Source organism: Salmo trutta, chromosome 5 (genome assembly GCF_901001165.1).
Source record: "Salmo trutta chromosome 5, fSalTru1.1, whole genome shotgun sequence".
NCBI classification, from domain to species: domain Eukaryota; kingdom Metazoa; phylum Chordata; class Actinopteri; order Salmoniformes; family Salmonidae; genus Salmo; species Salmo trutta.
This window is the reverse complement of record NC_042961.1, coordinates 55,970,456-55,991,372: the sequence shown is the minus strand read 5'-3', so window position 1 is coordinate 55,991,372 and position 20,917 is coordinate 55,970,456. Positions and strand designations below refer to the sequence as shown.

The 20,917-nt window shown below is 43.2% G+C and overlaps 1 protein-coding gene across 4 annotated transcripts in view; it reads right to left on the bottom strand.

The window, feature by feature from the left end:
• The window catches only part of LOC115194590 (tudor domain-containing protein 7B), a 40,281-nt gene that overhangs the window by 11,585 nt on the left and 7,779 nt on the right, over positions 1–20,917 (bottom strand). For all 4 annotated transcript variants that reach the window (XM_029754425.1, XM_029754426.1, XM_029754423.1 and 1 more), the window contains exons 2-12: positions 16,546–16,758; positions 15,695–15,839; positions 8,753–8,978; positions 5,667–5,746; positions 4,908–5,158; positions 3,369–3,997; positions 2,913–3,129; positions 2,596–2,707; positions 2,225–2,427; positions 1,914–2,048; positions 1,163–1,246 (exon numbers count right to left, since the gene is read on the bottom strand). In XM_029754425.1, coding sequence (XP_029610285.1) covers positions 1,163–1,246; positions 1,914–2,048; positions 2,225–2,427; positions 2,596–2,707; positions 2,913–3,129; positions 3,369–3,997; positions 4,908–5,158; positions 5,667–5,746; positions 8,753–8,978; positions 15,695–15,839; positions 16,546–16,758 — 2,295 coding nt within the window. The remainder of the gene's footprint in view (positions 1–1,162; positions 1,247–1,913; positions 2,049–2,224; positions 2,428–2,595; positions 2,708–2,912; positions 3,130–3,368; positions 3,998–4,907; positions 5,159–5,666; positions 5,747–8,752; positions 8,979–15,694; positions 15,840–16,545; positions 16,759–20,917) is intronic.

Sequence of the window (20,917 nt, the reverse complement as noted above, 5' to 3'; positions counted from 1 at the left end):
TGTGGGATCTTAATTTGATCACTCTTATGTTGCTGAGAATTCTTCTGCACCGCAGGAGCTTGATGATTTACATAAATTCACTGAAAACCCACACTAATACACAGTTATATTAAAAGTATTGCACTTTTCATGTAGCTTAATTTTGGCCAGCTAATAACCTAACCACAGACCAAGCAACATTATGGACTAAACGTTCAAATCCTGTCACTCCAGGATTATTTTGCCGTGACAATACTGGTCAAATTAAGATCCTCCATCTGTATACATTTTGTACAATATTTGATGTAGAATTGAGCTACCGTAATTTCCGGACTATAAGCCGCAACTTTTTTCCCACGCTTTGAACCTCGCGGCTTAAACAATGACGCGGTTAATATATGGATTTTTCCCGCTTTCAATTTTTTTTTCTCCAAAAAAACACATTCTGTGACTTGCTCAGTTTTTTGGCGGCATGAAGTTTTCATTAGACCAATGAAATTGCCGAACGGGTTAAGGTCAAACAACTTTTTTGTTTACTGTTTAGATTAAATCGAGCGCTCTCAAACTTCCCATCATTCTGATTACAGTAGTCATTTTGTCACCCTCATCATGGCAAAGACACGGAGAAATGCATATGATGCAGCTTTCAAGTTGAAGGCGATTGATCTGGCTGTTGGAAAAGGAAATAGAGCTGCTGCACGGGAGCTTGGTCTTAATGAGTCGATGATAAGACGTTGGAAACAGCAGCGTGAGGAATTGACTCAGTGCAAAAAGACAACTAAAGCTTACTGCTAATTATTATTTTTTTGTTACAAGCCGTGTTTCGTTAAAGCCTATTTATTTTTGTTACAAGCCGTGTTTCGTTAAAGCCTGTGTGAAGTTAATTTGTTTCAATGTACCGGTAGGCACCTGCGGCTTATAGACATGTGCGGCTTATTTATGTTCAAAATAATATATATATTTTTTTATTCAGTGGGTGCGGTTTATATTCAGGTGTGCTTAATAGTCCGGAAATTACGGTAGTTAACTTCCATCCAGGTAAATCACCTTCTGCTCCACAATCTTCATTGTGGGTCAAACTGAAGCTAGATGGTATGGCCTTTAGGCAGAACTGTAGCTGAGACATGCAGTATCTATCACTGCCACAAACTATTGACTGTATAGGCAACAGTATCCATCTCACCTCCACGCGAGACCATTTGCCTTTGTAGCGCGCCAGACAGCCTTTCCCACAGAACGGTCTGGACACCAGGAACTCTGACGTCACCTGCCACACACAAGAGATTATGTTATCAGTATAGGACAGGATTATGTCATCAACGTGAGACAGACACAGGCGAAAAAACAAACATGAGATCTACGTTGACTCAGACTGTTGAAGCAGAACATCTCAGGTCAAGGTTAATATATTGTATGTGGATTTTTTATTTTTTTTTAACCAATTTTAGAATAAGGCTGTAACGTAACAACATGTGGAAAAAAGTCAAGGGGTCTGAATACCCTCTGAATACACTGTATATGCAGTATTATGTAGCCTGGTGTATGCATGCATGCATGCATGTATGCATGTATGCATGTATGCATGTATGCATGCATGCATGTATGTATATATGAGTCTGTATTTTGTGCATCTGAACAAACCTGAACACCGTCTTGGTGAATGATAACTGGGGACTACGGTAGGTACTATGTTGCCACTGGGTCAATGAGTCAGTTCCAGTGTCATGTGATGAGATGAACTAAGTAGCCTGTGTCTTAACCCCAGATTATGTTCCTTAATCTCAACTGTGTCTGGCTCAGCAGCCTCCTCAGAGGACAACAGACAGAAGCTCTCACACACAAGCGCTTGCGCACGCACACAGACACACAGTCAGTCACACACACACACACACAGACAGACACACAGTCAGTCACACACACAGACACACGGGTACCTGTGAGTGGAAGTATGCCTCAGCCTTCTCCAGGATCTCAGTGAGTTTGGCCAGACCTCGAGACGGGAGCTGGCAGTAGATGGTCCCGTCTGAACACACACTTCTCACAGCCACGTTCATATAGGCACTGTTCACCTACAGGGGGAGAGAGAGAACCATGGCTGGGTTAGACATGATCCCATTCCACTCAGATTCAAATAATATGGACTGAAAAACAGGGATTAATACAGTACTGATGAAAGATGCTCAAGAACGTCTTCGACCCACTGGCAGTGGTACAGGCACTCTCCCCTCCTATGACAGTAACCCACCTGTAGGGGGCTGGCCAGAGTCTTGTCCTGCAGGGCTTTGATACATGCAGCGTTGACGTTGACATCATCATCCTGCGACGTGTCGTACAGGACCACCAATGGGGTCTGCCCTCTCTCTAGGATCTCAGCCAACAGGATCTTGCCACTGGCCATGGACTCAAACTTCTTCAGGACAGCAGGCTCCTGGCAGAAAGGCTCCAGACCTAGATAGATAAACAGACGGACGAACAGACAGACACTTCATTAAGAAGAAGAAACTGAATCCAAACATCTGACTGCAACATATTGTATAAAATCAACAAGCCTTCTGTAACTTGGTGATTTAAATAAATATATGTAATTCACTGTCTAAGATTTTGATCAAAACTCACCAGCCAATTGACACTTGGTGGCCTGGAAAGGCAGGTTGAAAAACTTCTCATGCAGCTCAAACACTTTGGCCTTGCTGATGACTTCCGAAAACCCGTGATCCACATAGTAAACCTACAGAGTCGCAAAAAACACAGTGAAAAATAATAAGTGGAGAGAAGTGATTTATTTTCTACAATGTCAAACCCTAAACTCTCCTCCTATCCTTAAACCATTAACATGGCACCATAGATCCATAATATAACATATACCCTACGATATAGAAATCATTGTATGTTTATTCATTTCGAAGTTTCAACCAATTGACCTTTGAACTCACCTTGACCTTGTCGTCCATGACCTCTGTGACTTGTGCTCGTAGTATCTCCTCATCCTCCTCCGTCCTGACGGCAGCCAGCTGACCCGAGGTTAGGGAGGCCAGGGGTGTACCACTTTTCTTGTCACCAGTATGAGTGTTGTTGTCCTGGCAACAGTAGAATTCTCTCATCTTGTCCTCCAGAGCCTCCTGGGCCTGGGAGTAACCCTCTCCTATGTACCTGGATGGAAGATACACAGGGAGAGAGGGGAGGGTAAGGAAGCATTTCACGGGAAGGTCTACACCTGTTGTATTTGGCGCATGTGACAAATATAATTTGAGGGGGGTAAGAAGAGAGCGAGAGAGGAATCTTTCATTTCTTTCTATTCATCCAGGTAAGGCTTAGTTAAACAGCACTGAGGGCATATTCTTACTGCACCACAACCAAAGGACTCCCATGCCCATCCCACTGGTTCTTACCGGAGTATGACCCCGTTGGTATTAGCAGCCTCCCCCACCAACACAGAGGGGTACTCCTCTCGGGGGATGAGAAGAGGAGGTACAGTCTGGGTACTGAGCCTCCTCCCCGCCTCCTCTCTGGCCCTGCGCTCCTCCACTGACTCCCTCCTGTTGCGGTTCTCCTCCTCCCTGGTCCTCTTGTACAGAATGGCCCGTTTGGGGTTGTCCAGCATGGGGTATTCGATGGTGCAGAAGTCGGAGAGCAGCGAGAGATTCTCCAGGATGTGTTTGGGGAGTTTGGTTTTGTACGTGTCCAAGTAGAGTTTGGGTAAGGCGTGGGCCCATAGACCATTGCTGTATTTGACTAGAAGCTCTCCCAGTTTTTGTCTGAGGTCGGGCGAGAGGGTGGAGGGGGAGGCCGGAGGACTAGGGGAGGAGGAGGGGGTGGTGAGTGGGCGGGGGCTCATGGTAGTGGTAGAGGGGGTGGTAAGGGGCTTTGACTGGGGCTTGATGTCCATGGATGGGGTTAAGGCGGTGGAGGTGGGGCATTGGACTCTGGTAGGGACAGGGGATGGGTTCTGTGTTTGTGTTGGTTTCTTAGCCGGGTAGAGGAGTAACTCATTGGGGTTGCTGCTGCATGGTTTCTCTACCTGGAACAGGAGGACATATTCTTCAGATAAACAGAGTCTAGAACAACCAATGGCCATACAGTATGTATCAAGCATCTCAGAATAGGAGTACTGATCTAGGATCAGGTCTTTCCTGTTCATGTAACCTTATTCATTGTGATGTAATAGTCAAAACAGATCCTAAATCAGCACGAGACATGAGATACATATATGCCCAGATCTAAAACACACAAAAGGATAATACTGCCATTATAAATCACATAATATTAAAATACTTCACACCATACGCTATGCAGTTGTGGGGACTTACAGGCTATTTGACTTCGAGAGTATCAACTGTTACAACGAGTATAGGGTGCAAATATTTTTGCTCTTGCGAACCAGATGAGGGATGCTTATGACGGTATTACTGAACTCCATGTAAACATAGAAAATGTTTGGCTAGAAAATAAAACGCTATGTACAATATCAGTATTACACTCAAACCATGTTCTGTTTATAAGCTACACATTATTCATACAGCTTTTAAAAATAAACTGAAATAAAGTATTTCATATATAATTTGAGCTAGTTTGCTACATCAAAATAATCCTGCAGCAACAGGAAAGGTTAATTATTATGTGGATTATAATTAATGGACATTTTTGTAGGGGTTGGTACATTTTTTCGTAAAGATATATCAAGTCTGAAATTTCAAAGTGGAAATTACAAACTTCAGAAGCCTTTTTAAACCTCAAATACACTACAAGTTTTAATGTCCTACATTGCAGGAAAGTTCTAATGCAATAGGGTGGTCAAATGAAGTTCCTACATCTGTACATTCTGTGCAGATGTGTGTCCAGTGCTCCAGGTCTTACCAAGATAGTGATATTTCAACAGTGTAATTTAATACTGTACAGCAGTATAAATACAATAGAAGTACGGTACGCACGGTGCAGATGTGTGTCCAGTGCTCCAAGTCTTTGATTGCTTCACTAGGCAGGTCCTGTTTGTACAGGTCTTTGTAGAGCTGAGGCAGCTTGGACACCCAGAAACCATTACTGTACTTGTTCAGCATCTCTCTGATACGCCCTTGCACCTTCTGGGGGTTGTAGTTCCCACCGGGTGAGGGGTTGTAGTCCTTGGGGTAGTGATGTGGCTTGGGCTTCCCCGAGACAGCATTTTCCTTGAAGTTTGTGGGAGCTGGAGGAGGAAAGAGGAGGACATTTTAGGTGAAATTGGTTAGGCATGATTTGTATGAAATAATACAGGTCTAGACTTGTTATTGCACAGTTTTTGGGATCATATGGAATATATAAGTGCAGGAGTCTGTCCTGACCAGGCAGCTATAGTCTAGGGCCCAGAGAAAAACTCTGTGTTACATTGCAAGAGACTTTTGGTGCCTCGGGGTAACACTAAAATCGGTCTGCTTTCCTAGACCTGTCTCTTATTACCGAGAAGAAAGTCATGAGTTAGCAGCCTAACGCTAATCTCTAGCCTGTAATGTGATTTTTGCTTTGAGACGTGCTGTATTCAAAGTCATGAGTTAGCAGCCTAATGCTAATCTCTAGCCTGTAATGTGATACTGTTGCTCTGCTGGGCATTTGTGTGTGTGTGTGTGTGTGTGTGTGTGTGTGTGTGTGTGTGTGTGTGTGTGTGTGTGTGTGTGTGTGTGTGTGTGTGTGTGTGTGTGTGTCAGTGTCCCACGTACGGTTGCTCTGGGTGTTCCTGGAGAAATGAGTGTGCACTTCCTTCTGGAACAGTGACGGCAGGGTCATCCTTTTGTCTGACCTAAACACACAAGAAGAGAGAGCGAGTGTTGACTTAGAACCCTTTCTACTGTATCCTTCAAATGACAGTCTAAACAGACACTTCTGAACCAATGGCGGGCCATGGAGGAATAACAAAAGGACTTGCATTCATTTCCTTTTTGTTTCGTTTCCTGGTTGGATACATAATGGCAGTTTGTGTCCCCATTTCTCAACCAAGAAACTCAGGTGGAAGAAGCCAGCACTGTCAGAAGCCAGCACTGTCAGTCAACCCAGTCAGTGTTAGACGAGACTGCTGTACTCTGCTGTACCCTGTTCACACTCCATAAACATTAGGCCTGTGCTAGAGTGTAGAGGCCTGAGATATCCTTATAGAAATTGAATAATTCCTCGAACAATCATCCCCATTCAATTCAATGGCTGAGTGAGCCTTCTCCCCTTCTACTACACTGATTACACCCTACTACCCATAATTCTCTCTGAAGGGAGCTTCTCCATCCCAGAATTACCTTAGACAATAGGAGCATAACATTCTGAATAGATCACGCTTATACAACTGTGTCGCTGGGCAGAACAGCACCCGAAACAGGCCAATCATTGCCTGAAATCCCCAGACATAGATCATTGTGGGCCCGGGACCTCATTTATCATTATTGCATAGAAATGATTCTAAAATACTACTTACGAACGGAACTTAGAATGTTCGTACGCATAATAAAAGTGTGATTTATCAAACAATTCTACGAGCATCATACTACACCGGTAGTAGATAACCATTGATAAACACCAATTGTTATTAGCTTCAGTGATCGTGCACGACCTTCGCTGTTTGCATTTCGAAACACCCCTAATTAAGTAACATTACTTTTGTATAACCAAATTCAGTAATCTAATTACTTTCAGTTAATGTTGAATTACTTTCCCCTTAAGAGGCATTAGAAGAATAAAAAAAGGATTCATAAAACGCATTCGGTGTGTCATCGTAGTGGTCTCTGACATCATAGTGGTCTCTGACATCATAGTGGTCTCTGACATCATAGTGGTCTCTGACATCATAGTGGTCTCTGACATCATAGTGGTCTCTGACATCATAGTGGTCTCTGACATCATAGTGGTCTCTGACTTGTGGTCAGACTTGCTCAGGTGGAACAAATTTAAACTTGCACCTTTTTTCCATGCTGAATTGAATGTCATTGAGAAAACAGAAAGATGTCAATGTATTTTTTTTCGCAAACATCCTAGTTGAAAAAAATATATCTGTAATCTAATTACAATATTTTAGCTGGTAATATAACTGATTACAGGTAGTTTTTTAAAATATATAATCAGATTACATGTAATCAGTTGCTCTCCAACCGTGGCTGTAATGTGAGTGACCTCACATACAATCAAATGTGTGTGTGTGTGTGGGCATGTGTGTATCTGTGTGTGTGTATATCTGTGTGTGTGTCCGTGTATATCTGTGTGTGTGTGCGCGCGCGTGTGTGTGCGTGTGCGTGCGTGCGTGCGTCCGTGCTGCCTGCCTGCGTGTCTCTTTGCATTTGATTGGAGGCGTCAGATGAAAGTGACCGTCCTACTACAGACTACAGACATGCTGATTCATTGGGCTGCTAATCTGTAGCAGAATAGGACAGGGATTAGTCTGCCTTGTCCCTATGGTTTCAGTCATGCCACCCAGGTCTCTGCTGTGGTCCATTGTCTGATGAGAGTGTCACTGATACACAAAACAGAAGAGTGAATCGGTTGAGGTCAGTTGTTTTCATTAGCTAGCTGCCAGGGCCCAGATTGTGCTGGAAAAAACAGGATAGGGGGAGAGAGAGGGAGAGAAAGAGAGAGGCTGTTGCAGCTCTGGTGCTACTCCTGAATAAGCACTGAGGGAGGAAAGGGAGAGGGCGGGAGGAAGAGAGGAGAGGGATGGCTGGCACCACCAATCCAACCAGTGTGTTCCAGCGCCATTGATTCACGATGCTATTCTCATTCAAGTCATTCACTAAGGAAGAGACCGAAGAGGACAGACCGAAGAGGACAGAGGAAAGAAAGAGAAAGAAACACAGTGGAGAGTGACTGACTGACTGAGAGAAAGAATCCTTGTCTTCATTATTTTCATCCTTTAATTTCCTGATTCGTAGTTCTTGATTCTGATTCCTAGTAGTTCCTGATTCCTAGTAGTTCCTGATTCTGATTCCTAGTAGTTCCTGATTCTGATTCCTAGTAGTTCCTGATTCTGATTCCTAGTAGTTCCTGATTCTGATTCCTAGTAGTTCCTGATTCTGATTCCTAGTAGTTCCTGATTCTGATTCCTAGTAGTTCCTGATTCTGATTCCTAGTAGTTCCTGATTCTGATTCCTAGTAGTTCCTGATTCTGATTCCTAGTAGTTCCTGATTCTGATTCCTAGTAGTTCCTGATTCTGATTCCTAGTAGTTCCTGATTCTGATTCCTAGTAGTTCATGATTTTGATTCCTAGTTTGTTTTAGAGTGCATGGAACAGAATCCCCCCACTCACAGCGATGGCAATGCTTGCACTCAAAGTGATATTTCCTTAAAGCTGGAATCCTTAATGGTGAAACAGCCACATCCATTTGCGTTATTACAACAACAAAGAAGATACTGAAAACAAACCGTTTTTCCCCCCTCTGACATCATCGCACGCACGGTAGATGAGCACAATATGTACTCCAATGTTTTTCACTAATCTGCACAACGCTCCTCAGCTCCGCAACAGAAACAATCGTGGTGGAGCGGCCAGTGGCACTATTTCCCCCTATTGCAGATTCCACCTTTAACAGAGTAAGAAACTCTAACTATTGAATTTCTAGAGAGTCGTTCTACAAGGACAGAATTTCAAACAGCCCCAACAGAGGATAGCTATTCACAGTACTAGGTCAGCAGAGTGAGAAAACGTCAGTCTGTCTCTCTTTTTGACAAGTTCTTCCTTCATTTCTTTTCCATTTAACTCCTTTCAGTCATAAGGGAATGATTAGTGCAGTCTAGCCAGTCTAGTTTATGTTTACACTAATCACCACTCACCTCTCAGAGGGCACATAGGACTTCCTGGTCGCAGGGGTGTTCTGATTGATTGGTTTGTTCTGGTTGGAGCTCTGATTGCTCCTTCCCTCTGATTGGGTGTCCCTCATGTCCCTCTCCTGTCTGAAGTTTCCATGCTGGCCTCCCAATCCTCGGCCGCCCCATCCTCCTCCTCGCCCCACACCGCGACCCCTGTGGTCAGGCTGTCTCAGAGAGGTTCTGGGCTTGGCTGGGGAGGAGACAAAGATGGTAGTGGCAGGATGATAAGAAATACACAGCTGTATACACACACACATAGAAACATGTACAGAACTAACACACACAAATAGGCAAAGCACTCCACGTCATGCCATGTCACACTCAGGAACGCACGCCCTTCACCTCCATCATCTACAAAAGGTCAGTTGGCAAGGGGAGAAAATAACACAGACAAGACGCTGACGTACGGCTTCCTGTGCTTTAGTCAATTAGAAAAAACAGTCACTATAACTGTCACTGTAGATTACGTCATCGTTATGCTTTGCTGTGCTGCTCCGTTTTGAGATGACATCATACCTTTCAGTACATTCCTGTAATGACATCGATCATCCCGAAAAGCCGGGCCGACAAGTCATTATCACCAGTGGGATCAAATGGATGACAACATAGCTTTTTAATATGCTCGATCGTCAAATTATCATACTCTTTTTTCCGAAGCCTCGATTGGAGGTCAGATATTCTACAATTTCTCTGCAGCACTTAACATCGTACACTACATGACCAAAAGTATGTGGACACCTACTTGTCAAAAATCTAATTCCAAAATCATGGGCATTAATATGGAGTTGGTATGAGGTCAGGGCTCTGTGCAGGCCAGTCAAGTTCTTGCACACCGATCTTGACAAACCGTTTCTGTATGGACCTCGCTTTGTGCATGGGGCATTGTCATGCTGAAACAGGAAAGGGCCTTCCCCAAAATTTTGCCACAAAGTTGGAAGCACAGAATCGTCTTGAATGCCATTGTATGCTGTAGCGTTAAGATTGCCCTACACTGAAACTAAGGGGCCTAGCCCGACCCTTGAAAAACAGCCCCAGGCCATTATTCCTCCTTCGCCAAACTTTACAGTTGGCACTATGCATTCGGGCAGATAGCGTTCTCCTGGCATCCGTCAAACCTAGATTTGTCTGCTGGACTGCCAGATGGTGAAGTGTGATTCCACTACTCCAGAGTCCAATGGCGGCGAGCTTTACACCACTCCAGCCGACACTTGAAATTGCACATGGTGAACTTAGGCTTGTGTGTGGCTGCTCGGCCATGGAAACCCATTTCATGAAGCTCCAGACGAAAAGTTATTGTGCTGACGTTGCTTCCAGAGGCAGATTGGAACTCAGTATTGAGTGTTACAACTGAGGACAGACGATTTGAATGCGCACTTGCTTCAGCACTTGGCGGTCCCATTCTGTGAGCTTGTGCGGCCTACCACTTCATGGCTGAGCCCTTGTTGCTCCTACACATTTCCAGATTGCATGGCTGTGTGCTCGATTTTATACACCTGTCAGCAACGGGTGTGGCTGAAATAGCCAAATTCACTCATTTGAAGGGGTGTCCACATACTTTTGTATATACAGTGTACCTGTAGCATGACGTACCACAGTACCCATAACGCTCTATACCTGTATCCGGTTCATTAACCTAGTTCCGACATGACACCACCCTGTCCAATTCAGTGCAAGACTAACATTACATCATACGCTTTACATTACATCATCAACCCACGCCAGATTCTGTCTGACATGTTACATTACCCATGTCAGCCAATCCCAGCTGTCATGACGTCACACACCACACCAACTCACTCCATACTACAACACCATTCCACACCACACACTACTCCACACTATTCTTCTCCACACCCCACTATTCCACACAATTCTACTCCACACCACACTATTCTACTCCACAACACACTACACTATTCTACTCCACAACACTACTCCACACCATTCTATTCCACACCACCTCACAATACACTAATCCACTCCACTCCACACCACCCCACATTACCCCACATCAATCCACACCACTCGACACCACACTACTCCGCTCCACACTACACCACTCCGCTCCACACCAATCTACTCCACACCACTCCATACCGCTCCACAGCACCTCACAATACACTACACCACGCCACACCAATCCACACCGCTCTACACACACTAATTCACATCAGTCTACCTCACACCACACCTCTAAGCCTGACGGTCTCCTCCTCCCTGCTTCCCTCATCCTCCCTTCCACACCTCTGCAGAACCTAATATTCACCAATGTGGCAGTCTGCCTCACAACGCAACTCTGACCTGTCTGATATGTTACATCATTCATGTCAGCCCATCCCAGCTGTCATGACATCACACTCTACTCCACACCGCACCACTAAGCCTGACGGTCTCCTCCTCCTCTCATCCTCCCTTCCACACCTCTGCAGAACCTAATACTCACCAAGTCTTCCACCGCAGCCAGGTAGCCTCCTTATTCCACTGCTTGTACAGATACTTTAGCTACAGCTAATTGCCGAATGCGGCAGTCTGTCTCACAATGCAACTCAGTGACACAGTGTCTAGTGATGCTCCATCTGAGGTTAGGCGAGGCGACACCGGAGGTGGCGAGACAGAGACAGATGCAGCAGAAGTAGCATCCCAGAGTTTCCTGGTTTTGGATTTCAGAAAGGAACAATATTTCTAGCTGTAATCAGCCTCCATTCAGGAGATGTGAAGGGAGAGAGGGAGGAAGATAGAGACATGGAGAGGAAGAGAGAAATAAAGAGAGAGACAGACCGACAGAGAGGAGGCAGGAAGAGACAGAGGCTGCTGCATTGGCATGTGAATCAGCACCTTACCTCAGTGCTTCCAAATGCTCTGTTCACACCACTCTACAGCTGCGATTAGTTTCTTTGCGCTCTCTCTCTCTCCCTCCTTCCCTCCCTACTTCATCCCCCCCTCTCTGCATCATCTCTCCCCCTCACTCTACTTCATCTCTCTCTCCCTCCCTCCCCCTCTCTTTGCTTCATCAAAGTATTTGATCCCCTGCTGATTTTGTACGTTTGTCCACTGTCAAAGAAATGATCAGTCTATAATTTTAATAGTAGGTTTATTTGAACAGTGAGAGACAGAATAACAAAAGAATCCAGAAAAACGCATGTCAAAAATGTTATAAATTCATTTGCATTTTAATGAGGGAAGTAAGTATTTGACCCCCTCTCAATCAGAAAGATTTTTGGCTCCCAGGTGTCTTTTGTACAGGTAACGAGCTGAGATTAGGAGCACACTCTTAAAGGGAGTGCTCCTAATCTCAGCTCGTTACCTGTATAAAAGACACCTGTCCACAGAAGCAATCAATCAATCAGATTCCAAACTCTCCACCATAGCCAAGACCAAAGAGCTCTCCAAGGATGTCAGGGACAAGATTGTAGACCTACATAAGGCTGGATTGGGCTACAAGACCATCGCCAAGCAGCTTTGTGAGAAGGTGACAACAGTTGGTGCGATTATTCGCAAATGGAAGAAACACAAAAGAACTGTCAATCTCCCTCGGCCTGGGGCTCCATGCAAGATCTCACCTCGTGGAGTCGCAATGATCATGAGAACGGTGAGGAATTAGCCCAGAACTACACGGGAGGATCTTGTCAATGATCTCAAGGCAGCTGGGACCATAGTCACCAAGAAAACAATTGGTAACACACTACGCCGTGAAGGACTGAAATCCTGCTGTGCCCGCAAGGTCCCCCTGATCAAGAAAGCACATATACATGCCCATCTGAAGTTTGCCATCTGGATGATTCAGAGGACAACTGGGTGAAAGTGTTGTGGTCAGATGAGACTCAACTCATCAACTCAACTCGCCGTGTTTGGAGGAGGAGGAATGCTGCCCATGACCCCAAGAACACCATCCCCACTGTCAAACATGGAGGTGGAAACATTATGCTTTGGGGGTGTTTTTCTGCTAAGGGGACAGGACAACTTCACCGCATTAAAGGGACAATGGACCGTCAAATCTTGGGTGAGAACCTCCTTCCCTCAGCCAGGGCATTGAAAATGGGTCGGGGATGGGTATTCCAGCATGACAATGACCCAAAACATACGGCCAAGGCAACAAAGGAGTGGCTCAAGAAGAAGCACATTAACTCTGGACGGGCTCCATCCCATCCAGCGAAAAATCCTATCGCTATTTGCATAACAACATTTTATATATTTTTTTTTTCAAATATAGGACTATTTTATAGATAGATACACCTCTCCTGAATCGAACCACGTTGTCCGATTTCAAAAATGCTTTACAGCAAAAGCAAAACATTAGATTATGTTAGAGGAGTATATCGTAAAAGTAGCCACATAGCCATTTTCCCGACCAAAAAACAGCTAAATGCAGCACTAACCTTTGACAATCTTCATCAGATGACACTCCTAGGACATCATGTTACACAATACATGCATTCTTTTGTTCGATAAATTTCATATTTATATATAAAAACAGCATTTTACATCGGCGCGTGACGTTGACGAACTATTTTCCCTCAAATGCGTCCGGTGAAACAGCGCTACAATTTACTAAATTACTATTCGAAAACATTTTTAAAATGTAATATTGTCATTCTAAGATTTATAGATTAGCATCTCTTGAAAGCACCTGCAATGCCAGATTTAAAAATAACTTTACTGGGTAATCACACTTTGCGATAAAAGGGGATGCAATACAGGTCAGCGCCATCTTGGAACAATCGCATATCAAATCTAGTCTTGTATACTATTGTCAATAATCCCTTACCTTTGATTATCTTCATCAGAAGGCACTTCCAGGAATCCCAGGTCCACAACAAATGTATTTCCGTTCGAAAAAGTTAATCCTTTATGTCCCAATAGCTTGTTGTTGTTAGCGCGTTCTGAAGGCTGCTCCAAAAGTACCGTCGGCCGCGGGACTTCTCTCTCAACAAAATGCTTTTTTTTTAAAATTTAAGTTCGTTCAAACATGTCAAACGTTGTATAACATAAATCTTTAGGGCCTTTTTCAACCAGAGCTCCAATAACATTCAAGGGGGACGATTGCATTGTCTTTCAAAACGTTTCTAATGGGGAGGGTAGCCAGGGGCGCCGGCGTCATAATGGTGATGGCCCTCCTCATGTGACCACGTTCCACAGACTCTCATTCTGTCAGTTTTCACAGTAGAAGGCTCAAACCACTTTGTAAAGACTGGGGACATCTAGTGAAATCAATAGGAAGGGCTCAATGAACCATAGCTCACGGTGTGATTTATATGCAAAGTGATGAAGTTGAGTCCGCAAATCAGAATTCCACATCCTGTTACGATCTGTCTCGGGGTTTTGACTCCCATATGAGTTATGTTATACTCAGACACCATTCAAACAATTTTAGAAACTTTAGGGTGCTTTCTTTCCACAAGTATTAATTATATGCATATCCTAACTTCTGAGTTTGAGTAGGAGGCCATTTAAAATGGGCACAAATTTTTTTCAAAAATCGCTGTAGCGCCCCCCATCCTAGGCGACCGTCAAGAGGTTGGTCCTGGAGTGGCCTAGCCAGTCTCCAGACCTTAATCCCATAGAAAATCTGTGGAGGGAGCTGAAGGTTCGAGTTGCCAAACGTCAGCCTCGAAACCGTAATGACTTGGAGAAGATCTGCAAAGAGGAGGGGGACAAAATCCCTCCTGAGATGTGTGCAAACCTGGTGGCCAACTACAAGAAACATCTGACCTCTGTGATTGCCAACAAGGATTTTGCCACCAAGTACTAAGTCATGTTTTGCAGAGGGGTCAAATACTTATTTCCCTCATTAAAATGCAAATCAATTTAGAACATTTTTGACGTGTTTTTCTGGATTTTTTTGTTGTTATTCTGTCTCTCACTGTTCAAATAAACCTACCATTAAAATTATAGACTGATCATTTCTTTGTCAGTGGGCAAACGTACAAAATCAGCAGGGGATCAAATACTTTTTCCCCTCACTGTACATTGTCCTACATCGCTGTCCCACTGGGCACAGACGTCAATTCAACGTTTAATCCACGTTGGTTCCATGTGGAAACATTGATTCAACCAGCGTGTGCCCTGTGCGGTCCCATTCCAAACGTGTGTAGGTAATCGAGTTCAGACTTATTCTACAATCAAGCTCAAGTGACCGTGTAATTTGATAAAAGTTAATTGCATGTTCACCAGTTTCATTCCAAAAGGGGACATTCAATGGAATCAGTATGAGGTGAAATCTCAGTTTCAAAAGGTTTGGATCTCTGCTAATACAATAGCAGGTATATACAGAGACAGTCACACAAGGCTGCCCTGCTCAGATAAGACCCAATATGCCTTTCTATACTGTAGGTTTGGTGGCTATGGAAAAGGCTGAGGCTACGGATCCCCGTAGGTAACCGGCCCCTCCCACCGCATCCTGAATCATGTTCTGCATGTTTCTTTACACACACATTTTTGTGGTCTCCTTCCCTTCACATTTCTTCCAGTCAATAGTGAATGATATGTCCATGTAGCATCTGCATACCAAACATTTAACATCAGTCAGTTTCATGGGGATATGCATTTAGAGCTTCTTGAGTTTTACAGCGTTGCATCGAGGTAGCCTACAGCGTTGCGGCGAGGTAGCCTACAGCGTTGCGGCGAGGTAGCCTACAGCGTTGCGGCGAGGTAGCCTACAGCGTTGCGGCGAGGTAGCCTACAGCGTTGCCTACAGCGGTGCCTACAGCGGTGCGTCGAGGTAGCCTACAGCGTTGCGTCGAGGTAGCCTACAGCGTTGCGTCGAGGTAGCCTACAGCGTTGTAGGCTACAGGGGGGTCAAGAAAAGTCGGCTCCGAAGCCACTCGATATTGAAAAATAATGTGGATTACGCAGTCAGACAAAGACCTCCCCCACACAGACAAACACAAACACACACACACACCCTACCATTTAGGATGAGAGGGGCGGCCGGTTTGACCCTCATCTGACAGTTGACCATTTGGGGTTGTCCAGTCTTCTTGGAGGTACGCTGTCGAGCCACCAGTTTGGCAACGTGGGCCGTCTCGCCGGAGACTGAAGCGAAACACACCATCTGGAGAGGATCGAGAGGAGACACAGGCACACCACAGGGCACACTCATTATCTCACACCAGCAGGATGCTAATCGCTCAGCATCATTGCTTTAATTACTTTGGCGTCTCATAGAGACATCTTTTGATACTTTCATTATCTTTAGCCAGCCACTGGAGTGTATGTGTGCAGTAAGCGAATTGTGAAGTCCCCAAAAGCGAACAAGAAGTCCCCACAAGAATAGTAAACAAACAAAAATTTTACCAACTGAGGACATTTTGTTAGTCCTGATGAGGTCAAATGCTATTTCTAGGGGGTTCAGAGATAAGGTTAGAATTAGTGTTAGAATTACATTTAGAGTTAGGGTCAGAAGCTAGGGTTAGTTTTAGGGTTAGATGCTAGGGTTAGGTTAGGGTAAGAGTAGGGGTTAGCGTTGGGTTTAGGGTTAAGTTTAGGGAAAATAGGATTTTGAATGGGACTGAATTCTGAGTCCCCACAAGGTTAGCTGTACAAGACTGTGTGTGTGTACGTGTGAGTGTTTGTGTGTGTTGGTGTGTGTGTGTGTGCATGTGTTTGTATGTGTGCGTGTTGGTGTGTGTGTGTGTGTGCATCTGTCCGTCCGTCTGTGTGTTTTCTCCTCATGCTGTTTGTCTCCCGGTCCGTCCGTCCATCCATCCATCCATGAGTTTGTATGTGTGTGTGTGTGTGTGTGTACACTCTCTCCTCACCTCCCCAGCGCGGTTGCGCTCCATGCAAACCACGCTGGGCATGCTGTGCAGCAGGGCGTCCAGACTGGCATGACCCATCTGTTTATGAGGGATCTGTTCACCAGTCAGAGCCTTGTATTCAGACTGGAGGCGAGACAAAGACACCCCGGGCCCGCTCTTATTGGCCGCCAGCACCGCCCGTAACATCCTCTTCATCAGCTCCACATCTGTCATCTATATGGACATAAAACCAGAAAGTAGAAATTCTTGATAACAGTTTCATTAGGATAAAGACAGCTGTTTTATATCATAGTTTGATCTATTGACCTATTCAAATAAAGGGTGACTTACATAACTATTATTATTTTATTTGACCAGGTTGTCCTGATAAAGGTGAGGTCAAAATACCTATTTTTCCAAGGGAACCCTGGCCAAAACGCCTGGTCTCATAGACTAGACGTAACATAGTAAACGTAAATCCGGGACACCTGGCCAAGAGGGCAAAGAACTGGCACTGTCGTAGCACTTTACATTATAGCACCGAAAGTGGGACCAACATGGTAATAGCATGGTAGCAAGTTATAGGCCAAAGAAAAAAGTATGTTACTGTGCTTGTTCTGTAATTAATGGAAACTAATTCCCCTGTCTTTGGGCACAATACAGATGTGTTGTATTAAAAAGGTATTGGTACAAGGCACAGCCCCTTGAGGACATGATCAGATATATTTTGAACAGGGGTACCTTGTCAGACAGGCTTCCTATCACTGATCTAAGAACAGATTGTCAGGGGCAGGATCTGGTGTAAGGGGCCCTCCTAGCCTGGGTGCCATTCTATTTCTTGCCAACTCCTTATGAAACTATGAATGACATGGATTTGGGAAGGTAGCAGAAACAGACTGGCACCCAGACTAGGGCCCCCCAGTTTAGTTCAGTGAAGATCTACCTCAATATTAATCTCACCAGAAAGGTTGAATCAACGACACTGACAAATGTTAAAATGGTGTTGATGTCACAATTATCTTAAAAATTATCTTTGAAAATACAGTGATTTTAGTTTTATGATTGTAAAGATTGTAAATATTGAAGGGAGTTTAATTGGGGGGCTTTCAGACTATTTACTGCAGTCAACATGATGACTGTGTCTCATGATGAGCAAATTACATTTCACTCTAATAGAGTTGTTTATTTTTGTATTTAATTTTTATTTTCATTTTAAATTGAACCTTTATTTAACTAGGCAAGTCAGGTAGCCTAGTGGTTAGAGCGTTGGACTTTTAACCGCAAGGTTGCAAGATCGAATCCCCGAGCTGACAAGATAAACATCTGTCGTTCTGCCCCTGAACAAGGCAGTTAACCCACTGTTCCTAGGCCGCCATTGAAAATAAGAATTTGTTCTTAACTGACTTGCCTAGTTAAATAAGGGTAAAATAAATAAAAACTAGGCAAATTATAAATTTATTCTACTTCATATCAACTACAGACAGTTCTCGAATTTGCCCCAAAGGCATGCCCTCAACTGTCTCCAGTAAAAAAAAAATATATATATATTTTTTTTACACATAGGCCTAACACTCTCTCAACTTCTTATAAAAAACTGTAAGCCTACTAAATAAATAGGCCCAAAAAAGTGGTCTAAATTAGTCTAAAAACTAAATAAAAGTAAGATGAATACCAAATATGTCAACATGATAAATTGTTTATATTAGGTCAGTGAACTCTCTCTCCACAGGAATTCCTCTCCACGGACAATAGAGAACAAGTGGTGACGTAATATGTCAACAGAGCATTGGTAGAGCTATTTAAATTGACATTAAACAAATTCTCTCTGATAATGGCCTTGAGAGATCATCCTACAGGAAGCTTAGGAGCTCTATACTAAAACATGAGTTTGTAAAGATGGAGATAAACTATTTAATTACACACTTCTGGAACAAAGCTATAAATGACAATTCATACAGTAACAACTGGGAGCTTTTAATTGTGAGGTTGGAAAATATGGGAGTATTCTTGCCAAGACAAGGAGAGTTGAAGAAGAAAGTGTAATTACAAAGATCACCTCTCTTGTTCAAAAGCCTGTTGAAAGTCTCTCAGAGGAGGACTAATCTGTTCTGTTTGAGCTACAACACAAGCTGGATGATATGTATAAACTGAAAGCAGAGGGAGCCTTTGTCAGATCTAGGAAGAAGTGGCGAGAGGAGGGTGAACGAAATGGATCTTATTTTCTCAGGTTAGAAGAACACCACTCTAAAAATAATACAATTCAACAAATACATATTAATGTTCTCATCACAGAGGATCCCAAATTAATCTCGATCTTAAGTTGCAACTTCTACAGGATTTTACATAGTTATAAGTATTGTGGTGTCCTCAACTCCGTTTTTTGTTTTACTCTCTAAGGGATGTGAAATCAATTTGGGAGGCCGAGAGGAAACACTATGATGACCCTATTATAGTTGAAGAGATCATTTATTCTATTGAACACCTTAAAAATAATAAGTCTCCTGGGACTGGTGGTATATCTGCTGAGTTTTACAAAACTTTTTCTCAACAGTTAGCCACATTTCTGTTGGAGGTATTTTCTGAAAGCATTGCAAATAATGCTCTCCCTCCCAGTTTGACTCAAGGTCTGATTACATTAATACCTAAGTCCAAGAAAGACTTGCTTCTCCTCGATAATTGCCGTCCAATCTGTCCTCTCAATAACGACTACAACATATTAGCATCTATAGCATCTATAAAAGAATGAAGGCAGTTTTGGACTCAATAATAGAAGAGACTCAATCTGGCTTCATGAGGAATAGACATATATCTAATAATATCCAACTGCTGTTAAACCTTATTGACTATTCTGATCTAATCTTCCAAGATAGTTTGATTGTCTTCTTAGACTTTTATGAATCCTTCAATACAGTGGAACATGAGTTTCTATTTCTCTCCCTTGAGAAATTTGGTTTTGGGGAATTATTTTGTAGTACTATTGAAACTCTTTATAATAAATGGGAACAGTTCCATTAAATGAAAGCATGGCACTTCTCCTAGATTTGATTTGAAAAGAGGAATTAGGCAAGGTTGCCCAATTTCGCCTTACCTCTTCCTGCTTGCAACCCAACTTCTTAAATGTTCTGTTAAATCCAGCAATATAAAAGGGATCTCTATTGCTGACAGAGATATTATCATAAGTCAGCTTGTAGATGACACCACCATCTTTTTGAAAGATGCTGACCAGATTCCTAGAGCAGTCGATGTAATACATATTTTTCCCAAAGCATCTGGTCTTTGCCCACACGTTAATAAGTGTAAATTGTATGCTGTTAAAGACTGTGTGATACCCTCTATATGCAATATTCCAGTCAAGGAAAAGGTAACATACCTTGGGATTACCATATGTAAGGGTCAACAGGAAAGATAAGATAGTCATTCAATTTCATACCTATTATTGAAAAAAACTAAAAGAAGTTGAACCATTGGTTGCAGAGGGATTTATCCTTGAAAGGTCGGGTATTGCTTTCTAAAGCTGAAGATATCTCCAGACTTACTTATGCAGCCCAGTCTCTACATCTTGACAACAAAATAGGTAAAGCAGTTGACCAGATGCTTTTCAACTTCATCTGGAAAAACCGCACACATTATACTAGGAAATCTGTCGTTATGAACACATATGAATATTGTGGTCTCAATTTCTTTTGATTTTCCTACTTTGAAAAATACTTTTATGATAAATTGGGCTAAACATTTCAGAATCCTACTTCAATTTGGAATTGCATCCCTCCTTACATCTTCTCCTGTTTTAGTGGCTTAAATTTACGTTTCTTTGTAACTATAATATTGATAAGATTCCTACAAAATGATCTGCTTTTCATAGACAAGTATTCTTAGCGTGGTCGTTAATTATATAAACATAATTTTCCCCGCATAGGTATTTCATTTGGAACTATACGGATATTTTGTATAGAAACAAGTCTTTAGTTTTTAAGAACTGGTTTAATAATCATATCCTGCTGGTGAGTCAACTTTTTAATGCAGAAGGATTGTTACTCAATATGAGGATTTTTTTTTTACCTCGTTACAATATCCCCGTTACACCTAGAGAGTTCGCCATAGTCTTTGATGCTATTCCATCTGGAACTCTCGTTCCAGAGGTGTAACCAGACCTCACCTTCTTGACCTACCCTCGCTTAATCCAGTTGACTCTCCAATAGGAAAAATATATGTTTCTCCTTGCTCCCTCAGAACAACACATCTATACATGCTTTATTTCAAAGGGATTCATTATGGGGGGGCTGGGTAGCCTAGAGGTTAGTCTGGTGGTTAGAGTGTTGGGCTAGTAACCGAAAGGTTGCAAGTTCGAATCCCCGAGCTGACAAGGTACAAATCTGTCGTTCTGCCCCTGAAC